The sequence below is a fragment of the Juglans regia genome, chromosome 16 (assembly GCF_001411555.2).
Source record: "Juglans regia cultivar Chandler chromosome 16, Walnut 2.0, whole genome shotgun sequence".
NCBI classification, from domain to species: domain Eukaryota; kingdom Viridiplantae; phylum Streptophyta; class Magnoliopsida; order Fagales; family Juglandaceae; genus Juglans; species Juglans regia.
This window is the reverse complement of record NC_049916.1, coordinates 814466-838172: the sequence shown is the minus strand read 5'-3', so window position 1 is coordinate 838172 and position 23707 is coordinate 814466. Positions and strand designations below refer to the sequence as shown.

The 23707-nt window shown below is 35.7% G+C and overlaps 1 protein-coding gene and 1 pseudogene across 1 annotated transcript; both read left to right on the top strand.

Moving 5' to 3' along the window:
* Positions 1–4282: 4282 nt before the first annotated feature.
* On the top strand, positions 4283–19411 carry LOC109014181 (annotated as a pseudogene).
* A 15-nt stretch (positions 19412–19426) lies between these two features.
* LOC108987197 lies at positions 19427–23120 on the top strand. The gene is made up of 4 exons (XM_018960076.1): positions 19427–19476; positions 19572–19704; positions 20307–20453; positions 20568–23120. Exons 1-4 carry the CDS (start codon positions 19427–19429, stop codon positions 23118–23120), a joined length of 2883 nt encoding a protein of 960 aa, XP_018815621.1.
* The last annotated feature ends 587 nt before the right edge of the window (positions 23121–23707 follow it).

Below are 23707 nucleotides of genomic sequence, written 5' to 3'. Positions count from 1 at the left end.
GCCCTCTCCTGAGAAACACAAGCATGTTTCTGAGGAGCCTTTTAGGTACCTCAAAGTCCACTTCAATACTTCCCAATGTTGTTTTCCAGGGTTACTCATGTATCTACTCACAACTTCTACTGCATGGGCAATATCTGATCTAGTGCAAATCATAGCATACATAAGTGAACCAATAACTGAGGCATAAGGAACCTTACTCATATAGTCTAGATCCTCTTCTGAATTTTGTGCCTGATCCTTGCTGAGTTTGAAGTGATTGCCCAAGGTTGTGCCAACTAGCTTGGCCTTGTTCATATTGAACCTGCTGAGTACATTTTTCACATACTCAACCTGTGAGAGTCTCAATGTGCCTCTGACTCTGTCTCTGACAATTCTCATGCCAATGATTTGTTTTACAGCTCCCAAATCCTTTATTGCAAAGTGCTCTGACATCTGCTTCTTCATATTATTGATCTCATCAATATTAGACCAATCAATAAGCATGTCATCCCCATATAGTAACAAAATAATGGATGAATTGTCAAACTGCCTGACATAACAGCAGTGATCTGTTTGACATCTGATGTACCCTGCACTGCACATGAAGCTGTCAAATTTCTTGCACAACTGTCTAGGAGCTTGTTTTAGGCCATACAAGCTCTTCTTCAGTCTGCAAACTGAACCTTCATTTTCCTGTACCACAAACCCTTCAGGTTGGTGCATGTAGATGTCTTCTTCAAGATCTCCATGAAGAAAAGCTGTCTTCACATCTAACTGCTCAAGAAATAGATCTTCAGTAGCAACTATAGCCAAAACTAACCTAATGGTTGTGATCTTTACCACTGGAGAAAAGATCTTAGAGTAAACAATACTCTGTTTCTGCTGAAAGCCTTTTACAACAAGTCTGGCCTTGTACCTCTTACTGCCATCATGCTCAGTTTTCACTCGGTACACCCACTTATTATGTAATGCATTCTTCCTTGATGGAAGTTCTATCAACTCCCATGTCTGATTCCCTAGCAAGGAATCTATCTCATCCTTCATGGCCAACTCCCACTTGTTAGAATTTTCATCTTGCAAGGTTTCTTAGTAACTCTACAGTTCTCCACCATCTGTCAACATAATATAATTCAAAGTAGGTGAGAAACGCTTTGGAGGATGAATAGTCCTAACTGACCTATGAACTGCAGCTGTAGGAGTGGATGGCTCTGGACCTAAATGCGGAATAATAGGAATCGGCGTACTGGACCCACTCTCCTCGTTACTCATTTCTCTACACTGCACTGTGGCCTCTGGTTGGTCATCCAAACTCACAAATTCAGACTCCTGAGGAGATGCTTCAGCAATTGTACTAGACTTGTCCTTGTACACAATCTTCTCATTGAAAATCACATTCCTACTTCTTATAATCTTCCGACCCTGATCATCCCAGAAATGATAGCCAAATGCCTCGTCTCCATAGCCAATGAAATAACATTTCCTTGATTTAGCCCCAAGTTTACTACAAACATCAAGATCAATAAGAACATAAAAAAAACAGCCAAAAGTTTTAAGATGAGAAAATTTGACCTCTTTCCCGCTCCAAGCCTCCTCAAGCAATCCACAATCCAATGGAACTGATGGCCCTCTGTTTATCAAGTATACTGCAATGCTAACTGCATCTGCCCCGAAATTAAGTGGTTGCCCAGCGTGCAGCCTCATGCTTCTAGCACGCTCATTTATGGTTCTGTTCATGCGTTTGGCAACTCCATTTTGCTGTGGTGTCCCAGGAATGGTCTTCTCCATTCTGATACCCTGAGTTGCACAATACTCTTTGAACCCACCATCAATATACTCACCACCATTATCAGACCTCAAGTATTTCAGCTTCAAGTCTGTCTCTGTCTCAACCATGGCCTTCCAAACTTTGAGCACATTAAATACATTAGATTTATGCTTAAAAAAATAGACTCATACATTCCTGCTGTAGTCATCGATGAATGTGACATAGTAACGAGAACATCCAAGGGATGTCACTGGGGAAGGTCCCCACACATCATGTGCACAAAATCCAGTTTTCCTTTCTTCAGTGTTCTGCCACTCTTCAAGAAACTGACCTTATTTTGTTTTCCCATAATGCAACTCTCACACATACTGAGATCAACTGACTTTAGTTCTGGTAGCTTGCCTCTAGATAGAAGTTCTTTCATACCTTTCTGACTCATATAGCCAAGCCTGCAATGCCACAAATTTGATGTGCTCTCTGCAACGGTAGTAGCAATAGTATTATTCAAACCAGTAGTCATATAGTGTACCAGTTTTCTTACCCCGAGCCAGTACCAATGCCCCTTTGGTGACCTTCCAGGTGCTATCTGAAAACACCACTAAATGACCACAATCATCAAGCTACCCAACAGAAATGAGATTCTTCTTCAACTTAGGAATGTGTCTGACCTTCTCCAAGGTCCATTTGTTCTTGTTAGGGAGTGCAATGTCAATGTCTCTCATCCCTACTACATTCAAAGCCTCTCCACCAGCCAGATACACCTTCCCAAAATCACCTGCAACATAGTTCTGCATTATTTCCCGAAGGGAAGATGTATGGAAGGAAGCCCTTGAATCAAGTATGATGTCATCAACTGGACTATGAACTGCAAGCAATAGTGCATCATGTACTTCTTCAGTTACCACATTAGCACTATCCTTCTCCGTCTTCTTAGGATTTCTGCAATTCTTCTTTATGTGGCCAGCTTTGCCACAATTCCAGCAAGTTGCCTGCTGACCATGCCTTGACTTGCTCTTGTCCCTGTTCTTTGATTTTAATCTGCCTCTGTTTAAGTTCATGTCATGTGCTATTCCCCGAGAGTCAACATTCAGTGCTGAACTCGAACCTGAGGTCTTGCCTGAATCTCTCATGCGCACCTCTTCAACCAAAATCAAATCACGGATATCATTATATTTCAACTATGACCTACCGACAGAATTACTGACAGCCATTCTCATGGCTTCCCAACTATTTGGCAGTGATACTAATAGTATCAGTGCACATATCGCATCATCAAATTCAATTTCAACAGACGAAAATTGATTTGTGATGGTATTAAAATCATTCAGATGTTGTGCAACAGACATACCATCTGTCATCTTCAAATTAAATAACTTTTTCATTAGATGTATCTTGTTATTCGCTGACGGCTTTTCATACATACCTGACAAGGCCGTTATGAGATCTGCAGTCGTCTTCTCCTTGATGACGTTGTGTGGAACGGATCTCAACAGGGTTAACCGAATAACCCCAAGAACCTGTCTATCCAACAGGGTCCAATCAGCAACTCACATGCTCTCCGGCTTCTTCCCCAACAATGGAAGATGAAATTTCTTCCCATAGAGGTAATCTTCTATTTGCATCCTCCAGTATCCATAATCCGTGCCATCAAACTTCTCGATACCTGTTACCTTCACTTCCTCTCCAGCCATCGTTTTTCCTCAGACCCGAACATTGGCTCTTGATACCAATTGTTGTGAAAAACGATGACAATAAAGTAAAAGCAAACACGGGAAAAACAAGCAATTACACACAACATAGTATTTACATGGTTCAAAAAATTACCTACGTCCACGGGAGATGCAGATGATTTTTATTTCTTGAGAAATCACAATACAATAGTATAGGGTGGCTACAGTTCACGTTGAAACAGTCACAAGTTAAGAACAAATCCCTTTTATACATAATGGTGGAAACCCTAAAAACATCAAAAATAGTGATGTTCGCTCGAGCGGTGTGTCGAGCCTGCATCAAGCGAACCTGTTTCCCGCAATCGCTCGAGCCATGTGTCGAGCGGCTCTTCAAACGAAGCTCTCTGACTTCCCTTTGCTCGAGCTGTGTGTCAAGCAATGCCGAGCAAACTCTTTGACTTGCGTTTGCTCGAACGGTCTGTCGAGCTATCTTTGAACGAAACTCTCTAACTTTTATTCGCTCGAGCGACTAGACACTCTGCTCGAGCGGTGTGAACCAGACTCCACTGTACAATGAGGTCTACATATAATGGATCACCTCTATAAAACCATCTTGATGACTCTGATTGCCCAAAAAAAAAAGATTTGTTACTATAACTTTTTGGTCACTCTGCACATACATTCCAATTGGATGGAATCCCTGATTTTTCTAGATTAAGTTTCCACCAATCAGAAAAACTAGTCACTAAACATGGATAATTTATTGAATTTCACTTTTCTATTTATGCAATTTGTTGTTTATTGATATTATTTCTTGTCAAAATCTGTCAATACATCAATCTAAGTACGTTGATACTGTTGACAGCTGATGTCAGATGGGGAAGTCCTACAAGCAGCTCCTTATCATGATTTATTGGCCTCAAGCCAAGAATTTCAAGAGTTAGTCAATGCACACAAAGAGACTGCTGGTTCTGATAGGCTTGCTGATGTTCCCGTTGCCGAAGAACGAGGAACATCTGCCAGAGATATTAGGAGGACATATAGAGAGAAGGAATTTAAAGGATCTAAAGGTGATCAATTGATTAAGTAAGAAGAAAGAGAAATAGGAGACGCAGGATTTAAACCTTATGTACAATATCTCAATCAGAACAAGGGGTTCTTGTACTTCTCCGTGGCCAGTCTCAGTCACCTTTTATTCGTGATTAGTCAGATATCAAAGAGCTCTTGGATGGCTGGTAATGTGGAAAATCTCAATGTCAGCACATTGCGGTTGATCTTGGTTTACTTGCTAATTGGATTTTCCGCAACACTAGTCTTGCTATGCCGATCGATTTCCACAGTTAATTTGGGTCTTCAATCGTCAAAATCTTTATTTTCATAGGTTTTGAACTCCCTTTTTCGTGCACCCATGTCTTTTTATGACTCCACGCCTCTGGGAAGGATACTTAGTTGGGTATACATCTCAAGCAAAAAATGTGTTCATAGATTGATTATGATTTGTGAAAGTAACAAGGTGTTGTATCTTTTTGTTATTGTACAGGTCTCATCTGATCTAACTATTATTGATCTTGATGTTCCTTTCAGCTTTACATATACTGTTGGGGCAACCACTAATGCTTACGCAAATCTTGGAGTACTGGTTGTTGTTACATGGCAAGTCCTTTTTGTCTCCATACTAATGGTTTATCTAGCAATTCGCTTGCAGGTAACAACATACTTGTCATATATTTGTAACGCTCAATGGTCTAAGTTTTCCCTCATGCAATACATTTCTTACTCACATTTTAAGGAATCTTTAAACCTTAACTTGTGATATGTGATGCTATTAATAAAACTAGTTGTGTACCCAAGCTATGATGAGCTGGCTCAATAAAAACAAAGGAACATCCTTTGAAATTTACATAGGTAATTGATGAATACATGTAGTGAAAGTTACAGCGTGGATGTTTTAGATGATTTTATTGTAAGCACTTGAAAGTTGAAATCAATAGCAATGTAATCTGCCAAAGTCAGGATGCCACCATGTAAATTGAATTTTGTTGGGGCCAAATAGTTTCATTTTTGTGTGTGGTAGGCAAAATGTTTTGAAATATCTAAGACAATGTTTTGAATCTAAACATAATCTCAGTTACTTAATCTTTTTAGTTTTGTATTTTGTAAGCATTTTTGTGTTACCAACTAATCCATTCATTTCTTCTAGCGTGTTTATTTTGTCCTCTCTCTTTTCCTGCAATGGATATTATTTCTTTTTTGCAAAAAAACTTGAAAATAGGGGACATTTTTTCTGCTGATTAAATCAATTGAATACTAGTAACAGCCTACATGCCTTGCTCTCAAAACTGGAGCATCCTTCTGTTCTTGGGGAAATCTTATCTTAAGTCTCTTTTATATGAATAGTTAGTATAACAATCATGCCATTCTTTATCTACAGAGGTATTATTTTTCCTTTGCAAAAGAGCTGATGCGTATCAATGGCACAACCAAGTCCTTGGTAGCAAATCATCTAGCGGAGTTTATAGCAGGAGCCATGACTATAAGAGCTTTTGAGGAGGAAGACTGGTTTTTTGCAAAACATCTTGACCTAATAGACACAAATGCTAGTCCTTTCTTCCATAGTTTTGCTGCAAATGAGTGGTTGATTCAAATATTAGAAACAATTAGTGCAATTGTTCTTGCATCTGCTGCACTGTGCATGGTATTGCTTCCTCCTGAAAATTTTAGCTCTGGTAAGTAGTAGTTTTCCTTGAAGAGTAGTCATTATTGCTTTCTTCTAGTGTGTTCTTTTTCTTTTTTTTTTGTCTGAGCAAGCAATCTTCTTGTAATTACAGTTACTTTATGGATCCTTCAATTTAGAAATTCACTTTTGAGTCATTTTTAGCTCAAAATGTTTGTATCAAATTATTTTTGTTACGAAGATTTTTTTTTAAGATAACAACTACTTTTGTTGCAGGGTTTATTGGAATAGCAATTCCTTATGGTCTTTCATTAAACATCTCCTTTGTCTTCTCAATACAAAACCAGTGCACGCTTGCGAATTACATCATTTCTGTAGAAAGGGTAAACCAATACATGCATATACCCAATGAGGCCCCAGAAGTAATAGAAGGAAGTTGTCCTCCAACTAATTGGCCTTCTTTGGGTAAACTAGAGATACTTGATTTGCAGGTAAATATTTATTTGGTTTTAATGTTAGAATTACAGAAGGTTATCATGCCAAGAGTATGAGAAATTGAGAATATTGACCTTAAAACATATAAGATATAGGCCCGATACACCTCTTGTTCTTTGTGGAATCAGTTGCACATTTCAAGGAGGGTAGAAAACATGTATTGTTAGCAGAACCGGCAGTGGAAAGACTACTCTCATAGGTGCTCTATTTCGTCTAGTGGAGCCAGTAGGAGGGAAGATTATAGTAGATGGCATTGACATTTCTACGATTGGACTTCATGATCTGCGGTCACGTTTTAGAATCATTCCTCAAGATCCTACTCTTTTCAATGGTATCGTGAGATATAATTTGGATCCCTTGTCTCAACATTCTGAGAAGGAAATATGGGAGGTACTTCTTCATGTCTCTTACACCTTTGGTTGTTTTGGTACCTATCATTAGGTTTGCCTCATTCTTGTTTTGCTTGTTTATCTCATGGGTTGGGAATATTGAACAAGGGGTGATTTTCATTTGAAGGTTTTGGAGAAATGTCAGTTTCAAGAGGCTGTGAAGGAGAAAAAAAGGGCTTAGACTCTGTTGGTAAGGCTCTGACATTTTGGTAAACTATTTGCATCTACATTTGGTTGTGTTCACCAATGACAACTAATTTGTTTTAGAAAAAAAAAACTTGTTTTTCAATTGTTGAAGATGGATCAAATTGGAGCCAAGGACAACGACAATTGTTCTGCTTGGGGCGTGTTAAGGAGAAGTCGGATATTAGTGCTTGATGAGGCAACTGCATCAATTGACAATGCAGCAAACATGATTCTGCAGAAGACAATTCGGACTGAATTTGCTGATTGTACAGTGATTACGGTGGCCCATAGGATACCAACAGTGATGGATTGCGGAATGGTTCTTTCCATCAGTGATGGTGAGTTATATTAATTACCCTAACCCTCATCCATTGAATATTTCCTAGGCAGCATCATCGTTTAACTCTCATACATTAATTATTTTTTTTCAAAGCGATGAATGTGTGGCACTTGCATATTTCATGACTGCATGTAGTATTACTCGTTTTTCTTTTAGGGGTGGGGGATGGGGGTGTTGTCCCCTTGATAGTGATTAGTGTATGACAACTATGTTTCTAATGGTAAATCCTGTATTTAACTTGAAAGGGCCTTACAAATTGGTGTGGTAGTTCTATGTGGCACTGCCATGCCACGCAATGACGTGATATGGGTGCCATGTTAGTTTCAAAAAATAAAAAATAATGTTAAGCCACAAAACTAAAAATAAGAAAAAACATGGGAAAATGGGTGCCATGTCAGGTCATTGCGTGGCATGCAGTGCCACATAGGATTGCCACCTAGGGCTGCTACGACAATTTGTGGTCACAGGGTGTGGATCTATCCACCCCCCCTAGGGCGGTTGGTCCTCAACCCCAAAAGAAGTGGTCTGCCACAAATGTACTGACGGGGGTGGCCGAACACCCAAGTTTTGTTTTAAATTATTATTTTATTTTTTAAAGCTAACATATATAAGACCCATTTCAGTTTATTTGTTGACATGCACTACCACATAGGACAATCATATCAGCTTGTATGACCATTGTGGTAAAAGATTAGTATGTCTCAAATTCTTGGATCCAACAGCTGGTGTAGAAAATTAAGGAGGTGATACTAATGTCCACGTAACTAGACAAACGACATCATAGAATTATGAAAAAGTTGATAGAGATGTGCAGTGAATTATCAAGTGTTGAAGATTTTTGAAAGAAATCGTTCCATTCTATTTCAGGGAAACTAGTGGAGTTTGATGAGCCAACGAAACTAATGAAGAGAGAAGGTTCACTTTTTGGGCAGTTGTCTCGGAATACTGGTCTCATAATCTGTCAACAAAATTGAATTGAATCTACCAGTAATTTCTTATCCAACCATTTTTCTCGGGCTTGGTAGCAATAAGGTGAACAGTGAAATGTATCATAATGCATATTGCAAATATAAATGGGGACTAGAGATCAACCGGAAGATCAGGGAGCGAGCCAATGTTCTATGTATCTCTAGCCATATTCAAATGCCACGCTTCCTTTCACTGAAAGGCAATGAATTAATGAGAAACTAAAAAGGAGCCCCACTTCCATGAACTTCATATTTTTCTCAAAACCAGCTATTATTTATCAATAACCCTTGCTTGCAGCCTAATGTCAATCTTGCGCCACTCTTATTCACGATGCAATGTGATGCTATATCAGGAATTTTGCTATTTGAAGAGAAGGACGACGCAAGTGCTCTCTCCCTATGTATATATATGTCTGTGTGTCGTTTTATCAAAACGAATCCTTTTTTTTTTCTAAGATGCATGGGATAATGTGTTTCGACTTGCACCTTGAGATCATAATAAAAATACAATCACGATCATATTTTTATTATCATCCTTTATATATATTTTTTGGTTTTTAAAATAATGACCATTTTTTTTTAACAAAACATTTAAGATTTGACCACCCAAGCATTCACCATGCCGGAGGGTCTAATGACTAGAATTCTAAAAATGCTACTCATGGTAGAAGGAGAAGTGATACAACTATAAAGAGATTTCATAAAAATAAGTTCACAAATTGATTTGACTTTATGTGATACATTAGATCTTATTTACAATAAAAGTATAAAAATAATTTTAAAATCTGACATATCATATCAAGTCACATCAATTTATGAGTTTATTTTATAAAATATTTTTGTGACTAAATTATTTTTTGAGGTAGAAGGAACTAATAATATGGTATTTATTTAGGAGAATTTAGCGTCAAAATGGTGGACATATTTGTTTCTCTGATTTAATAATATGATATATTGAGTTTTCTATTATTTGGGATGGGGGAAGTGAACTTCGTGGGAGAGTGTGGAATCTTCGAACTTTGAAGGGAGAGTTTGGAACACACAAACAAACATGAGCGGACTTTTTCTTTTGTTAGAGCATCCTCATTGGCTTGGCCAAATGAGAAGGTTGGTTAAAATTTATGTAATTGAAGTAAAAAACATCCCACATTGAATTAGACAAATCTAAAATAATTTAGATTTTGGTTATAGTGGTTGATAAAGATAGAGAATTACAATTGATTCACCAAATATTAAAATACGAATTTCTCTTTCCAAGAAAATATTAAAATATTAGTTTCTCACTTTAAGCAAAAATACTATTTGGTTTGTAATTAAGAAATTTAGATAAAATTTTATATAAGTTTAATCAAATATTTTTTGTTATTAGTATTAAATGACTTTTGAAAATATGATTTTTAAATATTAATCTAATTAGAATATAATTATTATTAATATTTAATTGGTAGAGCTTCAAAATGTGATAAAAATAAATTAAAAAAAACTATTAAATTAATAATATTTTATTATTATATAGAAAGTAAATGTATAATCTAATGTAGAGATTGAATTTAAATGAAATAGAAAAATGTAAAAAAGTGTGATATTGACTAAATTTTAAAGATTTATTTGACCAAAGCAATAAGGATGCTTTTAGGTTTTGGAGGCAACTATTACCCAAAAATAAAAAAAATACAATTATCCAAAGACGAAAAACATATTCACAGTCGCGAATTTTGCGATCCCGCCCAAACCAGGGGTGGACAGCGGTGGCCCGCCCCTTGCTACCCCACCCCCACATGGGCAGGCGGGCTACCCCTCACCGCCCATGCAGTGACTATAGGCATGGGAATTTTGAAAATTAAAAACCGAATACATTAAAAATTAAAATAAAAGAAAAAAGAAAAAAAAAAAAGGCTTTGTCTCAACTCTCAAGACCGGCGTGAGAATATTGAAGTAAGTCGAGTGAAAACAAAATCCCACCTCAAGATGGGCGTGTGACGGTGATCGTGGGCGTGCCGGGGGGGGGGGGGGTTATTCAACACACAATGGGATTTTTTTTTAACGGGTGAGGGACGGAGGTAGGGGAACGACTGACGGGCTAAGGGGGATGGACTCAATGGAGTCACGGAGGGGGTAAAATTCTAGTCTCTACATCGCTGCTGCTGCTTGCATTGCACTGTTGCTGGAAGTTTGGAAGGGGAGAGGGATCGCTGATGGAGTTTGAGGATAGGGAACTGAGGAGTCGAAGTCTAGAAGAAGAGGGAGGGGTGGGGGTGTTTAAACCCTAGGTCGAAACGGCCCCGTTCGCCATTTCATTTAGATTTTTTTTTTCACAAATTGTAGACCTAAAACGACATTATTTTACTCAATTAAGTGAAATGACATTGTTTTATATAGGTATAATTTAAAATATATATATATATATATATAATCGGTTGATTTAGTGGTTTGAACTAGGTTCAAACTGGAACCTAACCGGCCGACGTCTATTTCGATATATTTCTACTACTTTTGACCGATTCGGTATTCTGATAATCGGTTTGACTTGATTATAGCCCATTTGAACCTACGTGTTTTTCCGCCCATATAGTTCAATAGAGCAAAAGATAAACTTGTGTGCCCTAAAAAATGTAAATATGGCCCAATGGTTGACAGTAAATATCGGCACTAATAATATCATGATGTGTGTGTATATATATATATCGTGTACATAATGAATTGGTGCAGCTAGCTAGGTTGGACCGACGTTGGAGTAACATAAATACGTACTGTGACGCACGCGGTGACGGAAACAACTAAATTATTAAGCGTACGCCATCGATTCATGGTGTTAATTATTAGCCTGTCATCTTCGAGTACTACTGTGAGGCTGGCTAGCCGCAAACTTGATCCAAGGCGACGCAGCTTTCAAATAATTCTAGTCGTGATTGAGAGGTACTGATGGAGTACTTGGAGTCTTGGACGCTTGTCATGCATGTTTATATATATATTGATAAGATGTTACGGCACGTATGTAGAGCTCAAAGTATTAATATATTTTATTAAAATAAAAATAATGTATATATCTTATTATTTTATTATTAATATATATATTAAAAATTATTGAAAGATAGATTATTTATAAATTATTATAATACTTTCCTATTATAATGAATACGAAAAGAAAAATCTACATGAATATGTTTTTCTATTATAATATGTTTTTAAATTTGAAATTGAATCCATGATTATTATTATAATAAATTTGTTTTATTAGCATATTTAAATATATTAATAGTGGAATAGAAACTAATAGAAATCATAAAAGTAACCATAAATAAAATGTAAATAAAAATACAATTGTATCTCTGTGTTCTGTAATTATTACAAACGGATGGAAAGTTAATAAAAACCAGTATATTCTGTTAAAACAAAAAATTTCTGTTAAAATAAGAAAATTTTGTTTCATAGATTCTTTATATATATTGATATATATATATATATATATATAATTTTGAGAAATCAAGCAGCTACGTGGAAATAACTTTTATGATTTAAGTGGAAATTCTTAAAGTTAAAAGAAAAATTGGCGCCACGCATGCCACCCACGTGTAAAGTTAAAGGAATCCAAGTTAAAATTGGCTGCCTAGACAGCAACCCATCAAATGAAGTTAACCCAGATGAAAGCTTGCGTGACAGGCATGCATATAATTACATATATCTACGTCCGTTCGCATTTTACATATTGTAAATATAGAACTTATTATAAATTAATAGATAAAAAATTTAAAAATAATGATCTATTTTATCGATAAAAAAGTTCAACTAGAGCGCATTTTCTGCATGCCGTTCATTATGTATATACAGGGCAGTTTAGTCAAAAGATTCATTATAGAATATATTCATTAACTTTAGACCGTCCACGTGATGTACGTTCCTGGCCAAATGTACAGTAGTATCCATTAACCCAAGGGCCAAGAGTGTCGTTGTCACAATATAATAATGACAATAAGGTCAATTTTAGCCAACTGCTAGTTGACAACCTAATCAATGTCATCATTTTGAAAATGTTGTAGTTACAGATATGTCCGAGGATTCGATTTGCTTTTAATTTTTTTATTTAATGATTAAGTAAATATTTTTATTATTTTATTTTTAAAAAAATAAATATTTGAAGAGTCTAAAAAAATATTTGAAAAAAAGTAAAAAATAAAAGAAAATGCAAGCTGAAGTTTCACAGATGCATAACAGTGTATACATGTCATTGTTCTCGCTTAAATACTTTCATCGATGGTGGTTGACGTTGTCTTATTATTGATTGTGTTTTTCTTGTCTTAGGTTGTGATTAGGTAACCAAGTATTCTCAATACTTTTCAAGTATTCTCATACTTTTGAAAGTATTTCACATGCCAAACAATTTAAAATACTCTCAATAGGACCCACAAACCCACTTCAATCTTTACTCATAACTATTCACAAACATTCTATAATACTTATCAATATTATATATAAATAAAAAATAAAACTACTATAATATTTATCACTATTAAATATAAATAAAATAAAATCACTATAATATATAAATAAAAAATAAAATCACTATAATATTTATAACTATTAAATATAAATAAAAAATAAAATCATTATAATAAATGAATAAAAAATAAAATCACTATAATATATAAATAAAAAATAAAATCATTATAATATATAAATAAAAAATAAAATCACTATAATATATAAATAAAAAATAAAATCATTATAATATTTAGCACTATTAAATATAAATAAAAAAATAAAATCATTATAAAATATAAATAAAAAATAAAATCACTATAATATATAAATAAAAAATAAAATCACTATAATAAAATAACTATAATATATAAATAAAAAATATTTATCACTATTATATATAAATAAAAAATAAAATCACTATTATATATAAATAAAAATAAAATCACTATAATATATAAAAAATAAAAAATAAAATTACTATAATATTTATCACTATTAAATATAAATAAAAAATAAAATCATTATAATATTTATCTCTATTATATATAAATAAAAAATAAAAACACTAAAATATATAAATAAAAATAAAATCACTATTATATATAAATAAAAAATAAAATACTATAATATTTATCACTATTATATATAAATTAAAAATAAAATCATAATAATATTTATCACTATTATATATAAATTAAAAATAAAATTATTATAATATTTATCATTATTATATATAAAAGTAAAATAAAATCACTACAATATTTATTAATATTAAAAAATCAATATAATAAAATCATTCTAATATTTATTATTAAAAATCAAATCACTATAATATTTATGGAACCCACACATTTTTCAACTACCTACTCAAAAGTCAACAACTCAACATATTTCACACATCCAAACAACTCAAAATACTCTCAATGGGACCCACAAACTCACTCCAATCTCTACTCATAACTATTCACAAACATTCTCAACACTTCTCAACACTTTTCAACACTCAAACGTACCCTAACTCTTTCGTTTCCTCTTTCAATTTCTTCCCCCCTCCCTTCCCATCCGTTTCACCCTTTCCCCTCACAGACCTAATTCGTTTCACTCTTTTGTTCTCAATAACCAATCCATATATGCTTGTGAAAGGTTGAAAAACACTGATGTTGGCTGAAGAAAATTGGTCTTCACTTGAGCCAAATATTTTCTTTACCCACTAGTGTGGATGTTTGTATATTTATGTCATATGTGGTAAACATAATTTTACATTTTCCTGGCCACCAAACAAAATACTTCTGTTGCAAAAATTGCCAGATAGGTTTGTAAGATAGGAGCTTTTTCAGTTCTAACAATTCAGGTCACAAATCTAGTATTACAATAACACTAAAACTTCAGATAACCACCTTCCTCTCCATGAAAACAAAATAATAAAATGTCTTTTTTTAGCTTATATAAATTGTCTTTTCTTCCAACATAGATTTTATATATCAATTATAGCCGATGATTTTTGATGGATTGTTTTACTTTTCAGCATAGATTTGAATTAGATTTGTAGTGATATTGATGGCTTTTTGTTGTCGATAACTAATCCATATATGCTAGTGAAAGGCTGAAGAAAACTGATGTTGGCTGAAGAAAATTGGTCTTCACTTGAGCCAACATCATAAATTTTCACTGGTTAACACTTACTATATTCAGCCAACATCAGTTTAGAAGACAAATGCATAATAGCAAGGAATCAAAAAACACAAGTAATGTTACATCAGTTTAATGTTACAAGTAATTGTTCTTTGTTTTTAAAAAAATACAAGTAATATTACATCAATTTTTACAATGTTACAAGTAATGAATTAGAACTTATTACAAGTAATTGAAGTATTATGAATTAGAACATGTTTTAGTTTAGCATCAATTCAGTTTAATGAATTAGAACTTGTTTTTCCCTAGGATATTTAGAACTTGTTTCCGTTTAGCATCAATCAAGTTTAATGAATCCAAACTTGTTTTTTTTCCCTTTACTTGTCAAATCAATTGGTTACACTGCAAACTTGAATATTTATGTTGCCTTCGTCCAGATGTTATCATCATCATCATCAATGACTTCTTCATCCTTTGCTGAACGTACTTTCCTTCAACCATTCTGCTTCTGTGAGGTTGAAGCCACACCGAGATACTCAAATATTGACAGAAATCCAAGACGACTTTTCTTAGGTTGTCCAAAGTACAACACAAAGGTAACTACATAATTTGTAGTGTAAAATGCTTAATATGACGATTAATATTATTTACATCTAACATTTTTTATATATGTTAAAAATGATTAGGGATTACCATACTGCAAGTTTTTCAAGTGGGTTGATAGTAATCACGACTATGAACTGCAACTTCGAGAAAGATACAATGAACTATTAAGGAGCCAAAGAGAGCTTGAGAAGAAACTCGACGACATCAAGAAGAGGGAGATTGAGTTTTGTAAGAGAGCGGATAAGATCGAGAAGAGAGAGTTGGGGCTTCTAGAATAAGAAGTTGAAATATTGCGTTCACGCATATTACTCCGGCTTTATTGGACTTTTGTAATTGTTATATCATGTTATGTAGTAGTATGTAGGTGATTTTGTAACTTGGTATATGTTGTCAAATTTGTAGGCTTATTAGACTAATTTAGTTGGTGCTTACCAAAGTTCACCAACGAATTTTGTGGAATTTGTACTTAGCTTAAGTTTCTGAAGTTATTTGGGATTGAGTTTTGTATAAATGAATGATTAGTTTAACTTTTTCATGTTCTTTAATCTAACTAGTCAGTAATGGGATTGCTTAAATTTGTAATTTGATGTTTGTTGAGTTGTCACAGAGATTATGTCCATAGCAGTTCCATTCGCTAGCCCATAATAGCTTGCGCTTGCTATCTTCCTTCCTGCAGCTGTGGACATGATTCCATTTTATGTTGTCTTAAGTTCTAATATTTTAGACATTAGTATCAGAGTGAGTTTGATGAGATAGTGGCTGATTAAAACTTGTCATGGCATCAGAGTGACATTAGTATCATTTTAAGTTGGCACCATGACGTATACCCTTCCATTTTCTAGGTGGTGAGCTAAGCCCTTCATCATTAAAGCTTTCAAAATTTGGCCAGATTCCTGCACCTGGAACCACGTGAGAAACATATACACCTAAAAATTATTTTACAACTAACAGCCATCAAATAATAGCCATCAAATAATAATTTATTTAGTCCCACACCACCTACATACAGCCATCAAATTACACTCACATTCCAATACACCGTTCCAATATATTCCAATACACAGTTCCAATACATTCCATTACTTACATTCCAATACATAGCCCAAAAAAGGCATCTTCATCACTCTTTCCATGAATTACATTCAATACACAAAATGTATATGAATATTAAAATTAAAACATCTCATTTCATCAGTTGTGATCCAATCCTCATCAGGTTGCACCGATTGTAATCCATCCAACCCAAATTGCATCTGTAATGAATAATATTCAAATATTAATGTGATATCGTTAGTACAATCTGAATATTAAGAACTTATACTTTCTTGACTTGCAATTACTGTTTCTTGAAGCACGGTTCCACTAATGTTTGGAATAGTCTAGTGATACATATTCATGTCTGGAACAGACTGGTGATACATATTTGTCAAAAAAGTCTAGAATATTGTAATTCAAATATAAATCATTAATATACTTGCACGTCATCAACATTTGTCATATCTATCTCTGGAGTACCAAATAAATTCCTGCAAGTACTCATGACTGGTGTATCTCCTCCATCACGCTATTAATCAAGTAATAAATAACAAAATACATTAGTCATATTTGCTGTAATAAAATATAAATAAAAATGTCATTAAATATTTGCACCTCTTTACGATGCCCCTTTCCTGGTGCCTTTTTTGTCTTCACTTTAGCTTTTCACATGTCTGTCTCCATCATGAATGCTCTCCTCAGAGATGGGAGTCTGTCTTTCCCTCATACAACATGTGGACTGGGTACTTGCTTAGAAATACCAACTGCAATTGTGTCATTTGTCGTACAACTAATATTGGAACCTGTTTGAATCATCGATGGGGGTTCTTGGTTGGCACGATACAAGTCAATCATTGTAAATAACTTAGTAATTGCATCCTCAGTATGCTCTTTCGAACCCGCTGCATAAGTGATCATCTGATAACAGATATTCAACAGACTTGAATATCTATTACAATCTGCTCGCAGATCCTCTCCGTCATAACTGATGTGGATTAATGTGTATCTCCTTTTGATGTCCTTCCTCCATCGATCTAAAATGTACCTATCTGGCAAACATTTAATCCCGTTACATTTGAATACAGCCAAAATGTGCCTACACAATATCTCTTTCATCTCAAATAAACCACAAAAACATTTTGCAGATGCATCTTCCTCACTAAATTCCACATAATGTTTAACCACCTTAGTGAACTCTTCCAAACGAACATCATCATCTACTAGATAGGTCTTTACGACACCATCACACTTAAGTAACTCTAGATCCATATCGATGATGCCAGTAACTTGCTGCTAGACTTCCTTGAATTTAGCATTCATATACAAATATTGAAACCTCTTCTCACTCGGAGGTCTAGATATGCAGAGAATTGTGATCGGGCAGGTTTGGGGGCAAAGATAAGATGAGATTTCTCATCTCATTATTACAATTTTTTCAAATTTTCACACAAAATATAATAAATAATTCAATTATTTTACATCTCAATTCAACTTTTTCAAATCTCAAAATAATAATAATAATATTTTAAATTAATATTTTAAACTTTCATTTAAAAACAAAAATTCTAAAACCAAAGACAAGGTGTGTGGAAGTCCGTGACATTTTCATTCTCAATTTTTTTTTCAACGCATTCTCAAACTGATCGACAAACTCTTTCAAGTTTATCTTAGCATGAACATTGCTGTCAAAAAAGGTATTCATGCTCTCGTTTCGCTGCGTTGTACTCATTCCAGCCCAAAAAAATTTTTTTAAGAATGTCGACACCAATGTTCACGCTCAACGTATAAATTTTGCAACCACGCATTCTCATGCAAGTTGTAAGTGGTAATTAATTGATCCCAACATTCCTCAAACTCTTCAACACTTTGGGTGTCATATACATATTTCATCAGGTAATTTTGCATCCCATTTTTGTAGAATCCATAGGAGTTAAACTTCTCGGAGACTTGCTTCAGTATATGCCATAAGCAAAATCTATATCGACTTTTTAGAAAAACAATAGCGATTGCATTTTTCATCGCTCTATCCTAAGGGGCGGGGGCACCCCTTCCCCGCACCCTACCCCCTTCCCCGCCCCATGCGGGGCGGGGGGTGGGGTTTTCACCCCCGCCCCCGGGATGCGAGGGCAGGGTATGGGGCAGATTCTCAATCCGCCCCGCCTCTTTTCACTTAAAAGAAATACTATATTTATTTTATTTAAAAATTATTTATAAGTGTAAAAGTAATTAAAAATACATTTTAAATCCAAATTATAGATTTAAATTTTGTAAATATGACTATAATTTAAAAACTATGTAATTTTTAAATTTGCTAGTACATATTTTATATAAATTGTAGTGTATTAATTTTTAAACTATGTAGTTTTTAAATTTGCTAATGCATATTTTGTGAACAAGTCTAACAAATTGTAATATATATTTATATATACACAATTTGTAAAATATAAATATATATTTATGTTTATATATATGTATATAATATATATATATAAATGGGGGCGGGGGCAGGGCGGGGGAAATGCGGGGTAGGGTTGGGCCCTCCCCGTCACCCGCCCCCGCTAGGAGCCCTAGATGTTGCACGGTAATTACAGAGCATTCTCCAAAAGAATCAGTTGACTCTGTGATCACAGACACAACGAATAAGGCGGAGGCAGTTTTAGGTGGATAGGAGTTGGGGAGGCGAAGTGAAGAAAGTGGCTTAGTTGGTTGTGGGTAGCAGTTACAGCAGGGGACCAAAGTTTCTGGGACTGTGGCGAAAGTTATTCAGAAGGGGCAATTAGGAACCGAATTTGCAGGTACTGAAAAGCAAACCCAACAACTTTCTGTTGCAGTTCACGTGTCTGCACCAGGGCCTTCTAATGGGCCTACGGAGACGGGGCTGGACTTCAGTGGGCTTGTAGCGTGTCCAGTAAAAGCAGGCCATGTTGATAGTATGGGTCGTGTCTTGCACCAGCATTCTAATAGGCCTGTTAGCCAAAAGTGGAAGAGGTTATCGTCCTCGCATGACACGACAATTGAAAAAGCAAGTTCTTCTCCCAGTTTATATCGTTCCAGAAGCAAAAAAAGGAAGGGGGTTTTCGATAGTGAGGGTATTGCAGCTAAACAAGTGAAGAGTGGGGTTGAGGTGGTTAGCCATGGTTCTAACATTTTGCGATCGGTGGAGGCTGTTGAACAGCCCTGCCGGGACCAATGAAGGCCCTGAGTTGGAATGCTCGTGGGCTTGGGAACCCACGAGGCATTCAAGCCCTCTGCGATTGAGTAAAGAGGGAAGCTCCCGAGATCTTGTTTTTACAGGAAACAAGATTAACTGCTCGTGAATTTGAGGTATGTAAATTTCGTTTGGGTTTTTCCAGTTGTTCGACTGTTGATGGTGTTGGTCGGAAAGGGGGAATTGCTTTACTTTGGGGAAGGGATGTTTCTTTATCTATTTTGAGTTATTCCCACTATCATATTGATGCTGCTATTGAGGATGATCCTGCGAAAGGGGTATGGTTTCTTACTGGAATTTATGGTTGCCCAGTGGTTACTGAACGATTCAAAACCTGGAGTTTAATGAGAACCCTTTGTTGGAAGCATGATGAACCGTGGCTTGTTTTGGGTGACTTTAATGAGTTATTGCACCCTCATGAGAAATGGGGAGGAAATCCTAGGCCTGACTAGCAAATTTCAGCTTTTTGGGAGGTGGTGGATGATTGTGCTTTGAAAGATTTGGGGTTTAGAGGGCAAAAGTTTACTTGGAGTAACCACAGGGGGGGTCTAATTGTGTTTATGAGAGATTGGATAGAGTGTTGGGTAATTTGCACTGGTTGAACAGATTTCCCTCTGCTGTTGTTATACATGGTTTAGCTGCATATTCGAATCATGTCCCAATATGGGCTAATGTTGAGGGGGTTGGGAGTTTCACCAAACCAAAAAAACAGTTTAAATTTGAAGCCATGTGGGTAGGTGAGAAGGCTTGTGAGGACATTATTAGACGAGTTTGGAGGAGGGGTGGGACAGGTCATAATATGGGGGATGTAATGGACATGATAAAAGAAAGTGGGCAGCAGTTGCACCTATGGAACAAAAATTGTTTTGGCAATGTGCAGTTGAATCTTTCATTTGCCAGGAAACATATGGAAAAGGTTAATGCTCTTGATTCTTTGGGGGATAATATAGAGCTTCTTCAAAAAGCCCGAGTGGATGATCAAAAATGGTTGGAGAGGGATGAATTGTTGTGGAAGCAAAGATCAAAGGTGCTCTGGTTAAAGAGGGTGACCAAAATTCTAGATATTTCCATATGAAGGCCTCTCAGAGACGGCCAAAAGAATTCTTTGGTAAAGATTAAAGATAGTTGTGGGATATGGCAGGTTGGAGAGCAGAGGGACAAGATTATTCTGGATTACTTTGAGGAACTTTTTACCAGTTCAAATCCGGTGGGGTCTACTGATTTTCTTTGTTCTCTTGCTGGTAAAGTGACATCATCTATGAATAAAGGCCTTGCTCAACCATACACTGAAGCGGAAGTTACTGCATCTTTGGCACAAATGCATCCTAGCAAAGCCCCTGGTCCGGATGGGATGTCACCTATGTTCTATCAAAAATATTGGGACGTGGTTGGTATTTCTGTCACTAAAGCAGTGTTGACTGCTTTGAATTCAGGTTCATTTCCCTCTACCCTTAATCATACAAATATCATCCTTATTCCTAAGAAGAAATTCCCAGAAAAAGTTGATGATTACAGGCCTATTAGTTTATGTAACGTGGCTTATAAGCTGATTGCTAAAGTTGTTTCCAATAGACTGAAATTCGTGTTACCTTCTGTTATTGAGGAAAGCCAAAGTGCTTTTGTCCCGGGAAGATTAATTACTGATAATGTGCTTATTGCCTACGAGTTAGTACATTATTTAAACCACAAAACTAAGGGGAAGAAAGGATATATGTCTATAAAATTGGATATGAGTAAGGCGTACGATCGCGTTGAGTGGGGTTTCATTAGGACTGTTATGACAGTTATGGGTTTCGACAGGACCTTTATTGAGATGATTATGTTCTGTGTTTCTTCAGTTTCCTTTTCTGTGTTGATCAATGGGGAGTCTAAAGGGTCTATTAAACCAACTAGGGGTTTGAGACAAAGGGACCCTTTGTCCCCTTATCTTTTTCTTCTATGTACTGAGGGTTTGATAGCTTTGTTGAAGGAAGCTGGAATTAGGAAGAAAATTTCTAGTATTCAGATTTGTAAAGGAGCTCCACATATCAACCATTTGCTTTTTGCAGATGATAGTGTGGTGTTTTGTCGAGCAGATGTGGAGGAGAATCGGAGATTACAATCCTTGCTGGCAATCTATGAGAGTGTGTCTGGTCAGAAAATTAACAAAGAAAAGACTGCGATGGTCTTTAGTAACAATGTGGACAGGGGTGTTCGGGAAGAGATTGGCCTCTTATGTGGAAATGGGGAGATTTTTCAGTATGAGAAGTATCTCAGATTACCCCCTTTGGTGGGACGGTCCAAGAGTAGAGCCTTTCAATCTATAAAAGCGAGGGTTTGGCAGAAGCTTCAAAGCTGGAAAGAGAAATTACTTTCTCAAGGGGATAAGGAAGTTCTTTTGAAAGCGGTAGCACTTTCTATTCCAACTTATAGTATGAGTTGTTTCCTTCTCCCTATTAGTTTGTGTACTGAGTTGGAGGGGCTTATGGCTAAATTCTGGTGGGGTCAGAAAAAAGAGGAACGAAGAATTCATTGGCTGAGTTGGCGTCGCATGTGTGAGAGGAAATCAAAAGGGGATTTGGGTTTTAAGGACCTTAGAATTTTTAATCCTGCTTTACTTGCTAAGCAAGGCTTGGGTCCTAACCCTTCTTATACGTGGAGAAGCATTTGGGAGGCTAAGAAGTGGTTGAGAGAGGGGTGTAGATGGAGGATCGGGAATGGGGAAACAGCACTTTTGTGGACTGAGAAATGGATCCCAGGGCATCGTGCTTTAGAGCAGGAGGGGTTTGCAGTTTTTGAGACAAACAGAAATGATGTAGTGGCTTGTTTGGTTGATGAGTTAATTGGATGGTGGGACATGGACAAAATTAGATCTCTCTTCAATCCAAATGTAATTATAGATTTGTTAAAAATTGTGCTTGGTCCAGGGACAGTGGCAGATCGATGGATTTGGGAACATGAGCGAAATGGACAGTTCTCGATAAAGACCTGTTATCATTTTATTGTTGATAAAATGAGGGGTGTGCAAGCTGAGTCATCTAATATGCAAGGTCAGCAGGGTCTATGGAAGGCTTTATGGAAAATGGCAGTGCCGAATAAAATTAAAATCTTTGCTTGGCGTGCTTGTAAAGATGGACTCCCGACAAACGAGAATCTCATGAAGAAGCAGGTTGTTACTGAGGTACATTGTGATGTTTGTTTTCACCCTCTGGAAGATCTTAATCATGCAGTGATTAGTTGCAAGTGTATTCAAGCGTTATGGCACCAATTGCTGCCCAGTTTAGGATTTCATGCAGATAGAAAGGTGGTTGATTTGGCTCTGCATATATGTCAAAGGAAAGACAAAGATATGTTGGCTCTATTTTTTTCAATAGCTTGGGGGCTCTGGTACAGGAGGAACAAGATGGCTTATGATAAGGTTGTGATAAATCCAAAACAGGTTGTTGGTTTTGTACTGAATATTCTGAAGAATCATAAAGAGATTAGAGGGATTTGCTCTAGTCAGCTGAAGCAACATCTCAAATGGAAGCCTCCTCCTTTGGATGTTCTAAAGCTAAATACTGATGGGGCCATGTTTACTGATTTACGAAGAGCGGGGGTTGGTTTTCTTTTGCGAGATGCAAAGGGAGAGTTGGTAGTGGCAGCTAGTAGGGCAGAGTTTGATGTTGAAAATCCTGAAGCTATTGAGTTATTGGCAGTGTTCAGGGGCATTTAGTTTTGTGCCAGCAGGGGTGTTCCCAATTTGCAAGTTGAATCTGACTCTTTGTTAGTTATTGAGGCTTTACAGAAAGAAAATATGTTTGATTCAGCTTTAGGGGTGTTATTTGTAGAAGTGAAACGATTAAAGAGTTGTTTTAGTACATGCTCTTTTACTCATGTCTGTAGAGAGGGTAATATGGCAACTCATAAACTTGCTAGGAATGCATAGAATGTGGTAGATTATGGATTTGGGAGAATTGTATTCCAAATTTTCTTTCTCAAACCTTATATAAGGTTTGATAAATATCTGTAATCTTTTCATTAATAAAAGTTTTTATTATCAAAAAAAAAAAAAATATATATATATATATATATATTCTTTATACTTATGGCATTATTTGTGCTTTATATGCATTTTTACGGGTAACCAATTAATCACATATATAATTAAAAAGGAAAATAATAGACAAACAATCATTTTTACAATTTTTTGTACAACTAAATTTTCAATTAAAGGCATTTTTGTAAAGTACCTTAATTTTAAACCTGGAATTTTAAACCACCATATTTTTTTTTTCTTTTCCTATAAATCGTTGATTTTAG